At 44.0% G+C, this 12,627-nt stretch overlaps 1 protein-coding gene across 1 annotated transcript in view; it reads left to right on the forward strand.

Moving 5' to 3' along the window:
- Nucleotides 1-12,627, forward strand: part of LOC115465028 (potassium voltage-gated channel subfamily C member 1-like) — a 39,150-nt gene that overhangs the window by 9,453 nt on the left and 17,070 nt on the right. The window contains exon 2 of the mRNA XM_030195426.1: nt 691-1,624. Within this exon, the coding sequence (XP_030051286.1) occupies nt 691-1,624 (934 nt within the window). The remainder of the gene's footprint in view (nt 1-690; nt 1,625-12,627) is intronic.

A 12,627-nucleotide genomic window follows, 5' to 3' on the forward strand; every position in this document is an offset into this window, starting at 1 on the left:
AGATGGTTAAATATTATCTCAGGGCAGGCGTGGATAAACATGTCCTGTTGTAGTATGTGCAGCCCATCTCATCCCTTGTGTGTGTGAGTGAGACTAACAAGTTAGTTACTTCTTCCATTAAAGGCCTGGTTGAAGAGCCAAGCTTTCACCTGCTTCCCGAAGTAGAGATAGTCTTGTGTTAAGTGGAGCCTTTCAGGGAGTGCATTCCAGAGTGTGGGGACTACTCTGGAGAAGGCTCGCTTGTGGGTATCACATTGTATAATGAATTTTGGAGAGGGTGTTGTTAGTGATAGTCCTTGAGAGGATCTTAATATCCTTGGACGTGTAGAGGATCATCCTATTCTTCAGGTACTCGGGGCCATTTCCTTTAAAGGTCTTGAAGGTCAGACAGAGTTTTAAATTTAGCCCTGTATTGTACTGGTAGCCAGTGAAGTTTTTTCAAAAATGGTGTGATGTGGTCACATCGCTTGCAACCTTTTATTAGTCTTGCTGCAGCATTCTGAATCAATTGGAGCTGGTACAGGCCCTTTGTAGTCAGACCAGTGTAAAGTGCATTACACTAATCCAGTTGAAGCACTAGAGAGACATATCCAAACCGTCTGACTGCTAGGGAAAGCTAAAAGTTGTCTTTTGCTAAAGTTCTATTTTTTTTCTCTCTCTGCTTTCTTTTTTTCATATTTGTGATGGCAGTATATCGCATTTGCTTCCCTCTTCTTCATCCTCATCTCCATCACCACCTTTTGCCTAGAGACCCATGAGGCATTCAACAAGATCAAAAACAAGACGGAAACATATACAAATGGGAATGACACCCGGGTCGAGATCAACATAGAGATGGAGACAGAACCGTTCCTCACCTACGTGGAAGGCATATGTGTCATCTGGTTTACCTTTGAGTTCCTCATGCGTGTCCTCTTTTGCCCTGACAAGATAGAGTTCATAAAAAGTAGCTTGAACATTATTGACTTTGTAGCCATCCTACCGTTCTACCTGGAAGTTGGCTTAAGTGGCCTTTCTTCTAAGGCTGCCAAGGATGTCCTGGGTTTCTTAAGGGTTGTCCGATTTGTCAGGATCCTGAGGATCTTCAAGCTGACCCGTCACTTTGTTGGGCTCAGGGTTCTTGGTCACACCCTCAGGGCCAGCACCAATGAATTCCTTCTTCTTATCATATTCCTGGCCCTAGGGGTCTTGATCTTTGCCACCATGATTTACTACGCAGAGAGGATTGGAGCTAAGCCAGGTGACATCACAGGCAGTGCGCACACCAACTTTAAGAACATCCCCATTGGATTTTGGTGGGCCGTGGTAACTATGACAACTTTGGGCTATGGGGACATGTATCCGGTGACCTGGTCTGGAATGTTGGTGGGGGCCCTTTGTGCTCTGGCTGGTGTGCTGACCATTGCAATGCCGGTGCCTGTCATTGTCAATAATTTTGGAATGTACTACTCTCTCGCCATGGCCAAGCAGAAACTACCAAAGAAAAAAAATAAGCATATCCCACGGCCCCCGCAACCTGGATCCCCCAACTATTGCAAGCCTGACATGCAGTCACCCCACAGAGGTACTCCGGGAGATGCCTGCCCACTAGCTCAAGAGGAAATCATTGAAATCAACCGAGCAGGTAAGAAAGCTCAATGCAGTGACTTGCTAGCTACAGTAGCTTCACCCCATATTTCTGGATGGTGCTGCTGGGACTCTCTGACATACTTGCATCTCAGCACCAATGTCTCTCACACCCTTTCTATTCATTTGCGCATTCCACAGCCCTACTCAGTCCCCTCACCAGTGCAAGGGTCTGACAAGGAGATTTCAGTGGGGAGGGAAGGGGATCAGCTCCGCTTTCCAGTATCTAGCCCACACAGTGAGAAAACAGAAGGGCTTCTTTAATAAGATGCTCAATGGACCGTGGTTGTGCTCTAAACCTGGGATTCCCAAGGGGCAGAAGTCCCTCTCCAGTGCTGGGCATAGAGATGGATGGAGCCAGCTTCACCTTGATGGGACTGACTGTACATAGGGTTTTCTTTTCTTTAACCTTCATTGCCAAAGCATTCCTGAATATTGAATGCTGGTTTTGCAGCTGGGAAACAGAATGCCTAGAGGAGAAGGAGTGGAATACCTCCTAGCATGAGCACTCTAACAATACCTACTGTAGCTGGCTAACATGAGGTCTAAGCTGCCACCCTCCCAACCTCCTTTAAAGCTGGCTTCTCAAACAGTGGTACAGAGCCCTCTGCTGACGAGGCAGGGGTCAGAATGATTATAGGGTGCATCTGAGTCCTCTGAGAACAACCTCAGTTGTGGGACTGAGATGAAAGACAGGAATGTTCTGTACAAGATACCAGGTCACTGTCAGCTACAAGAAAGCAGAAGAGATTTGCTGCAGCTACTCCCACAGGGATCACACTTACCTTACAAGCAGAAAGCACTGTTCAGTTTCATTATAAAGACTAATGAAAAAGGTCAGTTATGGCAGAGGACACGGGTTTGCAAACCTCCAGCTTCTCAAAATCTTTATGCAAAGTTTTCAGTTTCCAACAGCAGGAATTCCACTGAGCAGCCACCCCTTGGCTGCCCTGCCATGGGGTTTAATCCCTGTGTCTTGCCTAGGCCCACTTTCTTGCAAGGTGTGTTGAATGTCACACTGCAATGCAGACAGTCACACCCCAGCACTCATCAGATGACCGCGAGAGCCTGAGATTCAAAAAATCCTGAGCTTCAAAAAATCCTGAGCTTGTAAGTCTAGACACTTAGATTAGGTTAGTAAGTTCGCTGCTTATTTTCTGCTGAACGTAGGAGGCTGTTTTTAGAAACTGGGTATCCTACAAGGAAAGAGTCATTTTTTAAATAATATGCTGGATACACTTATGAAAGCAGATGCAGCAGGCAGCAATCCGACACACACTTTTAAAACATTGTGTAAGTGGGAGTCCCGGGGTACAGCAAGGCAGGGTTTAGGGTTTACACACATCTTTTGATGGAAGATATGCACACGTATATTTCCCGTGGCTCATGAACAAGCGTAAATATACAGAGTGCCTGCTGCCACAAGATACACACATGTCAATTTAAGAAGAGAACCTATACATGCAACCTTTCTAAAGCTACCACAGTGAACGTTTATGCTGGTTGCATTTCTTTAAGTTTGAATCTTTTTTTATTGAACATCCAAAATCACATGATATAACTTAGGTATAACACTTCAAATATTTATAGCAATTTGCATAGAACAGAATTCCACATAACCTTGAAGGATCCAAACAGTATACAGTCCTTAACATACACCCGAATCCCCACTCTATCCCTTCTTCCTCCTTCCCCACCCCCCCACCCCACCAAACTCTCCCTATTTCTTGCCCTATAACCTTCCAGTCTAAAATCAGGTATCATTACTAATTTACGGGAAATTTAAAATTCTGATAGAAGTTGTGGGTGTAGGAGTAGTTCAAAAGGATTACCAAATCTTGCAAAAAACAAACATTCTCCTCGCACAGAATTGATATCTGTAATTCCATCTCTCTCCAAGTTGAGCAGCTGTATCATTTGAGTTTGCCATAACTATGTAAAGTTTAAACAAATTCCTGCTTGCCTTCCATAAGCGTAACAATTGAGGAAGGGATCCCTGTGGATTACAGAATACAACCAACAAATCGTCAGCAAAAGTTAACGCTTTAATCCATGTGGTCTCCAAGGCAATCCCTCCACATCCCTGGCTGCCCATATGCTACACATTAAGGGCTCTAATGACATTCGACAGCCCTGTCGAGTATCTACCCCCACCCCATTAACTAATAAAGAGGCAGTTGGTGAGTTTTAATGGCCACTAAAAACCAGCCAGCTAAAACACTGGACCCTATGAAATGCCTCTAAACTAATCAACAGAGAAGGCACTTTGAACTTCTGACAATGGGCCATGGCCAATAAGAGCTCCCTAACATTGTGGACCGACTGCCTACTTCAGACAAAGCCTATTTGGAGGGACATAATTGAATGGCGCCGGCCATCTCTATGGGCGGCTATATCCGAGGCCGGCGCCGTAAGTGGGCGGAGCCAACCGTATTTTCAAAAAAGATGGCCGGCCATCTTTTTCTTCGCTAATACAGTTGGGCCCGGCCAAATGTCAGAGTTTGCTGGGTTTGAGATGGCCGGCATCAGTTTTCTGCCATAATGGAAAATAATGCCGGCCATCTCAAACCCGGCCAAATCCAAGGCATTTGGTCATGGGAGAAGCCAGCATTTGTAGTGCACTGGCCCCCCTCACATGCCAGGACACCAACTGGGCACCCTAGGGGGCACGTCTAAAAATTATTTAAAAAAATAAAAATAGCTCCCAAGTGCATAGCTCCCTTCCCTTGGTTTTTTAGTTCCCCAAATCCCCCCCAAAACTCACTCCCCACAACTCTACACCATTACCATAGCCCTAAGGGGTGAAGGGGGGCACCTACATGTGGGTACAGTGGGGTTTGGGTGGGGTTTGGAGGGCTCCCATTTACCACCACAAGTGTAACCGCAGGGGGGGGATGGGCCTGGGTCCACCTGTCTGAAGTGCACTGCACCCACTAAAAACTGCTCCAGGGACTTGCATACTGCTATCAGGGAGCTGGGTATGACATTTGAGGCTGGCATAGAGGCTGGCAAAAAAGTTTTTTTTTGGGGGGTGGGGGGGGGGGGGGGGGGTTGGTGACCACTGGGGGAGTAAGGGGAGGTCATCCCTGATTCCCTCCGGTGGTCATTTGGTCAGTTGGGGCTCCTTTTTGAAGCTTGGTCGTGAAAAAAAAGGGACCAAGTAAAGCCGGTGAAATGCTTGTCAAGCCTGGCTTTTTTTTCCCATTATTGGGCGAAGCTGGCCATCTTGTGAGCACGGCCCTGTCCCGCCTTCACTACCCTACCGACACGCCCCCTTGATGTCTTGCCGGCTCTGCGACGGAAAGCAGTTGAACCCAGCCAAAATCGGCTTTCGATTATACCAATTTGGCCGGGTTCAGGAGATCGCCGGCCATCTCCCAATTTGTGTAGGAAGATGGCCGGCAATCACTTTTGAAAATGAGCTGGTGGTCCCCTCCGATAATAGTTGGCAAATGCACTGACAGACACTCTGCTCTAATTTTGGTTGCATTTCTTTATACAGTCCTCAAAATTCTCAGCTGAAAATTCACCTAAGTTTGCAAGTTTATTTAAAATTTGCTAAATTTAGCTCCACTGTTAATTTGCTTAAATTAGGTTCCTAGTGCTGAAAATCACTGGCAAGCTCCTAGCTTTTTCACCCATCCATATTCTACCCCCACAGCCACTCACTTTTTAGACTTTTAAATTTAGATACTCAGCTATAAAACAATTTCAAAGAGGTCAGTTGGAATGCAACTCTCCAAGAAATATCGGCCTCCAAGAATATCGGCCTCTGAACATCAAGAGAACAATTCTGACAGCTGCTTTTCCAGGTGACTAGTGATTAACCCAGTTATTTTGCCTCTGAAAATGAACCTTGCTCAAACTGGCTAAGAGGAACAGGAAATGGACTCTAGAAGATCAAACACCAATCTGCACAGGTTACTTTCCAAATAAATTTGGCCAACAGGGAAAGATGACAGTCTCCATACATGGCCAAATTCATAGGGACACTACGCATGGACATTACCTCCAAAAACCACAAACAAAGTCCAGTGTCATAAAATACTTGTTCACACAGCAGCGAGGGGAATGGTATGAAAAATGCACCCCAATCAGGAAGGGATCATTGCATTATTAATGAGGACACTGATCTCCTAATCAATAAGTGATTACTGTATTATTAATGAGGTCACTGATCTCCTAATCAATAAGTGATCACTTTATTAATGAGGTCACTGCTCTCCTAATCAATAACTGATCATTGCATTATTAATGAGGATGCTGATCTCCTAATCAATAAGTGATCACTATTATTAATGAGGCCGCTGATCTCCTAATCAATAAGTGATCACTGCATTACTAATGACACTGCACTCCTAATCAATAATTGATCACTGCATTATTGAGGTTGCTGTCCTCCTAATCAGGAAGTGGTCAGTACATTATTAGTGAATGAAACATTATTAGAAGATCACTGTTAAAAAATTAGATCATTTTAACAGTAATTATGCTACTGTATTTAGAATCATATGATTGGTAATTATGCAGACAATGTATGCCAACAAAGCGCATGCTAACGAAAGTATTTACCAGTGGCTCTGCGCATCTAACTTTGGGAGCCATTTATAGAATTTGGAGGTCAATGCACCATTGGTAGGTGTGTGTTGAGGTTGTAAGGTGCAACAAGCTATGAAGACTCTTTAGTTCTGCTTAATTAAAAGCATAAACCCTTTTATAGCCCAGGCTCTCACTCCTTTGCCAGACCATGTCTTATGTAGGGTAGCTTGAGGTGAGTGGATATGCTGAGAAGGTGTGACATGTTGCCTCTGTGTACATGAGGACTAGGGGAAAAGAAAAAGGAAGGATAATGGACTGGTTGAAGTGATGAGTACAAAGTACCAGTCCACTGAAGGATCTTTTCTAAAGCAGGGAAGTTACCAATTCCCAGAGTTCAAAGATTACCTTTGATGTTAGGTGCTTTGAATTACAGACATGAATAGGCTGAAATGGTGGTCACTTAAGCCGAGTCAGATTCAAATGGGGTAATTGTACAAAGTAGCTCTTTAACTTACTTATTTTAATTTGCTTAATCACCTAACCAGCACGGTAACAGAATCATAATTGCAATAAGGCAAAGACAATGAACAGTCATAGAATCAAATCCAAATGCAATACTGTAAAATAATCTGAAGTAAGAAGAAATGCTTTTAAGTATTCTCTCCAGTTGAAGCACTTCCAGAGCAGAAAAAGTGATAAGAGCATTGTGATAAGCCTTAGAAGAGAAAGAAGGCGGCGAAGCTGACCTCACTAAATAAGAAGGAACATACTACTACTACTACTTATCATTTCTAAAGCGCTACTAGACGTACGCAGGAACATACACCTTTAGCTTATCCAAACAATAATCAGGACCACGGAGGGCCTTAAAAAGCAAACATTGAGTCCTGAAAGTTATGGGTGGCTAGTAAAGAATATGCAATGCCAAGCAGATATGACCCTTACAAGAGATCCCCAAAATCAAATGAGTTGCTGCCTTTTGTGGTAAATGGAGAGACCGCACACATTTTTTGGCAAACCCAATAACAAATGACTGCAAAGCTCACTCTGAGAAATGACAAATGATGGAACTTCGCAGGGGTGAAGAAAAAAAAGACAGATTGACTGCAATATCATACTTTTGACAAAGGATGTAGATGACAAATGTTAAACCAACTGAGGAACGTCATCCAAATTCTCAACCCACAAACCCTCCATCTTGGATGGATTTAAATGTAATCTGAGAACTCTTCTAATTAAACATTAACTTTCTGACACAAGACAATATAATCCTTAGATGTAGTCCATTACATAAGAACATAAGAGTAGCCATACTGGGTCAGACTAATAGTCCATCTAGCCCAGTATCCTGCTTCCAGCAGTGGCCAATCCAGGTCACAAGTACCTGGTATAAACCCAATTAGCAGCAATCAGTTGCAGTAAGCAGGATGGACCTAGCAAGTTTTGTAAAATTTGAAAAGAAGATATTTTACAAAACTTATCTGAAAGGATGTCAGCTCAGGGGGATATTATTCCGACATGATTCGTGTTTTGCACAAGGCTTTCTCAAGGAACCCCCTTTCAACTTGCTAGGTCCATCCTGCTTACTGCAACTGATTGCTGCTAATTGGGTTTATGCCAGGTACTTGTGACCTGGATTGGCCACTGCTGGAAGCAGGATACTGGGCTAGATGGACTATTAGTCTGACCCAGTATGGCTACTCTTATGTTCTTATGTAATGGACTACATCTAAGGATTATATTGTCTTGTGTCAGAAAGTTAATGTTTAATTAGAAGAGTTCTTAGATTACATTTAAATCCATCCAAGATGGAGGGTTTGTGGGTTGAGAATTTGGATGACGTTCCTCAGTTGGTTTAACATTTGTCATCTACATCCTTTGTCAAAAGTATGATATTGCAGTCAATCTGTCTTTTAAGTCTTTTCTTCACCCCTGCGAAGTTCCATCTTCTTTTCAAAAGTGATTTGAGATTGAAGAATTCTTAAAAGATAACGTTGTTTTTAAGGAGCCGATGAGGAGGTTGGTGGATGAAGCTTGATGGAAACATATAATGCCAAGTACCACCACTGAGGTTACTTATATTATATTACTATATTCAAAATATAGGTTACAATTCAAGTGACATTATAATACTTTGTGGTCTGTTAGCAAGTATTTGTGGCAATTGACTACAATATACATTTTTGCCAATTTGATTCCACCCTTAAGAAAGCCACAGAGCCACTGCAGCTCTTGACAACTGTGTAAATGAAATAGAATCATCCACAGAACGTGTAACTACTGCTACTACTACTTATCATTTCTAAAGCGCTACTAGATGTATGCAGCGCTGTACATTTCAACATGAAGAGACAGTCCCTGCTCGACAGAGCTTACAATCTAATTAGGACAGACAAACAGGACAAACAAGAGATAAGGGAATGTTAAAGTGAGGGTGATAAAATAAGGGTTCTGAACAAGTGAATAAGGGTTAGGAGTTAAAAGCAGCATCAAAAAGGTGGGCTTTTAGCTTAGATTTGAAGACAGCCAGAGATGGAGCTTGACGTACCGGCTCAGGAAGTCTATTCCAGGCATATGGTGCAGCAAGATAAAAGGAACGGAGTCTGGAGTTAGCAGTGGAGGAGAAGGGTGCAGATAAAAGAGATTTACCCAGTGAACAGAGTTCCCGGGGAGGAATGTAGGGAGAGATGAGAGTGGAGAGGTATTGAGGAGCTGCAGAGTGAATGCACTTATAGGTCAATAAGAGGAGTTTGAACTGTATGCGGAAACGGATAGGAAGCCAGTGAAGTGACTTGAGGAGAGGGCTAATATGAGCATAACGACACTGGCAGAATATTAGTCGTGCAGCAGAATTTTGAACAGATTGAAGAGGAGAGAGATGGCTAAGTGGGAGACCTGTGAGAAGCAAGTTGCAATAGTCTAAGCGAGAGGTTATAAGAGTGTGGATGAGTGTTCTGGTAGTGTGCTCAGAAAGGAAAGGGTGAATTTTGGTGATATTATAGAGAAAGAAATGACAGGTTTTAGCAGTCTGCTGAATATGTGCAGAGAAGGAGAGGGAGGAGTCAAAGATGACCCCAAGCTTATGAGCTGATGAGACAGGAAGGATGAGAGTGTTATCCACAGAAATAGAGAATGGGGGAGGAGGAGAGGTTGGTTTAGGGGGAAAGATAAGAAGCTCAGTCTTGGTCATGTTTAGTTTCAGATGGCACTGAGACATCCAGGCAGCAATGTCAGACAGGCAGGCTGATACTTTGGCCTGGATTTCGGCTGAGATTTCTGGTGTGGAGAGGTAGATCTGGGAGTCATCAGCATAAAGATGATACTGAAAACCATGGGATGAGATCAGAGTACCAAGGGAAGAAGTATAGATGGAGAAAAGAAGAGGTCCCAGGACAGATCCCTGAGGTACACCAACTGATAGTGGGATAGAAGTAGAGGAGAATCCACTAGAGTATACACTAAAGGTATGCTGGGAGAGATAAGAAGAAAACCAGGAAAGAACAGAGCCCTGAAATCCAAGTGAGGACAGCGTATCAAGGAGTAGGCTGTGATCAACAGTGTCAAAAGCAGCAGATAGATCGAGAAGGATGAGGATAGAATAGAGACCTTTGGATCCGGCCAGGAATAGATCATTGGAGACTTTAGCAAGCGCTGTTTCAGTTGAATGAAGGGGGCAAAAGCCAGATTGAAATGGATCAAGAATAGCTTGAGATGAAAGAAAGTCAAGGCAACGGCGGCGAACAGCAAGTTCAAGTATCTTGGATAGGAAAGGGAGGAGGGAGATGGGGCGATAGTTGGAAGGACAGGTAGGGTCCAATGAAGGTTTTTTAAGGAGTGGTGTGACTATGGCATGTTTGAAGGCATCAGGAACAGTCACAGTGGACAGTGAAAGATTGAGGATATGACAGATAACAGGGATGACAGTAGGAGAGATAGTGTTGGGTAGGAATAGGATCAGAGGAACAGGTAGTTAGTTTTGAGGAGGAAATAAGATGTGTAGTTTCCTCTTTAGTGATTTCAGAAAAGGAAGAAAAGGAGGCAGGGGTTGGAGGGTTGAGAGAATGGACTAAGGGAAGGAGAGGTGGAGGTGACCTGGTTGAGAATTCAAGTTTAATCTTGTGAACCTTATCATGAAAGAACTCAGCCAGAGTCTGGGGGGAAACTGAAGGAGGAGTTGGAGGTTAAGGCACTTTGAGTTCAGTGTGGCAAAGAGACGTCGAGGGTTTGAGCCAAGAGATGTAATAGTCCTGTTTGGCAAGTAAAAGAGCAGACTGGAAGGAGGTCAGCAAGAATTTGAAATGTATGAAGTCAGCATGGGCACGAGATTTCAGCCAAAGGCGTTCGGCAGAGCGAGCACAGGAATGTATGTAGTGGATTCTAGAAGTCAGCCAAGGCTGGGGTTTGGTACGTTTTACAGAACGGGGGGAATGGGAGGAGCAAGAGTATCCAGAGCAGAGGAGAGAATAGTATTACAGGAAGAGACAGCCTCATTGACAGACTTGGATAACACAGTGATAGAGAAGAGATTTGAAACACTGGAGGACACAGTAGAAGGGTCAATAGCCTGAAGATTCCTAAATGTATTGGTTAAGATTGGACGGGACTGGGGAGGAGGGTGTTTAAGTGTGAAAGTTATCAGATGATGGTCAGAGAGGGGAAGAGATGAGGCACAGAAACTGGAGAGTGAGCAGTTTGAGAAGAGGATAAGATCAAGACAGTGGCCATTCTGGTGAGTGGGGGCAGTGGAGCACAGTTGAAGATTGAAAGAGGATGTTAAAGCAAGAAACTGAGAAGCATAAGAGTCAGAGGGATCGTTAACATGAATGTTAAAATCCCCAAGAATGAGGGAAGGAGATGACGGTTCAAGAAAGAAGGAAAGCCAGGCATCAAAGTCAGTGAGAAGAAGAAAGGGACTTATCAGGGGGTCGATAAATGACTGCTACTCGGAGAGGCAGAGGAGCAAATAGACGGATGGAGTGGACTTCGAAGGAAGAAAAACAGTGAGACTGAGGTGGAAGAAGAGGTTGAAATCTACAAGAGGGTGAAAGTAGTAGCCCGACACCACCTCCGCGGCCAACTGGGCAAGGAGTATGGGAGAAAAGATGACCTCCATGGCATAGGGCCACGACTGAAGCAGAGACTTCAGGGTAAAGCCAAGTTTCAGTTAGGGCAAGCAGATGGAGAGTACGAGAGATAAAGAGGTCATGGATGTAGGAAAGTTTGTTACAGACAGAGCAGGCATTCCACAGAGCGCAAGAGAAAGGCAGGGAAGAAGAGGGGAGGAGAGGAACAGAAATTAGATTGGAGATATCACGGTGTGACCTGCACAAATAGGATGAGAGCTGATGTGGAGGATCAGGATTGGGATTAATGTCCCCAGCAGAGAGCAGGAGAAGGAGCAAGAGAGTATGCAGGAGAGGTATGATGACAGCGACTAAGGCGAGATGTACTCAGATAGAAAGGAGATGGATGAATGGAAGGAAGGAAATGTTGAAGGTTGAGAGCTGAGAAAAAGGAAGAGGAAAAAAAAGAGATGGTGAGATGATGAATACGGAGGGTGGACAATGTGTTCCTGCAGTGTACAGTGGTTTCAGATGGAGAAACATATTAGGAAGGGACAGTACCAAGAAGAAAAAGTGTACTGGAGCCATAAGTAGTAACTGGAAGAAAATAAATGTAAAGAGAAAAAATAGGGTAACTGAGGGTCATTGAGCTCTCAGCAGTAGGAGTAGAGGGTTTCAGGCATGTAATGTTATTAGAATGAAAGAACATCCTCTGGTGTTGATATTAACAGGACTGATGCATGGGATACAGTAGGTTTATCATTCAGTGTATCAAAAATACATCTTCTGCTATTCTGCATCTGGAGGATGCCAGCAAGCAACTTGAGCATTGAATGACCTTCATGTAGTTCTGCTCAGCTTATCTGCTAGCTTATTGCTGATTCTGTACGTAGGTCACTCTGAGAAGGGCTGACTGCAGCATAAACCACTGCCAGATTCTACAATTTCTAGACACACTGGGTAGAAGCTCATTCACCCTTGCTTGTTGGTATAAGACATGGCCAACTGCTTTTTCTGTTTGCTGAAGGATTACTCTGCCAGATAAAAGGTAATGGAAGGCTGCCAGGCCAACTTTATGGAGGGCTCACAATCTAAGTTTGTACCTAAGGTTAAGTGCCTAGAGGGTTAAGTGCCTTGCATGTTAAAAGATGCCTGGAATCTTGTCCTGAATCATCTTTCTGAGGTCTTCCTTTTGGACCACCAGACGTGCCAGGAGGGGGTGAAAGGAAGAAGAAGTCCTATTGTGAGACTAATGGAGATCCAGGCATGGAGGTTACTGAAGAAGGCAAATTCTGATTGCATACCATGCATGACACCAAGGATAGCATTAGCAAGGACGCTGATGCCGTGGATATTGACACCAGCTTCAATAGATTCATGGTGAATACTGGGGCACTGA

This window comes from Microcaecilia unicolor, chromosome 3, assembly GCF_901765095.1.
Source record: "Microcaecilia unicolor chromosome 3, aMicUni1.1, whole genome shotgun sequence".
Taxonomy (NCBI): Eukaryota; Metazoa; Chordata; class Amphibia; order Gymnophiona; family Siphonopidae; genus Microcaecilia; species Microcaecilia unicolor.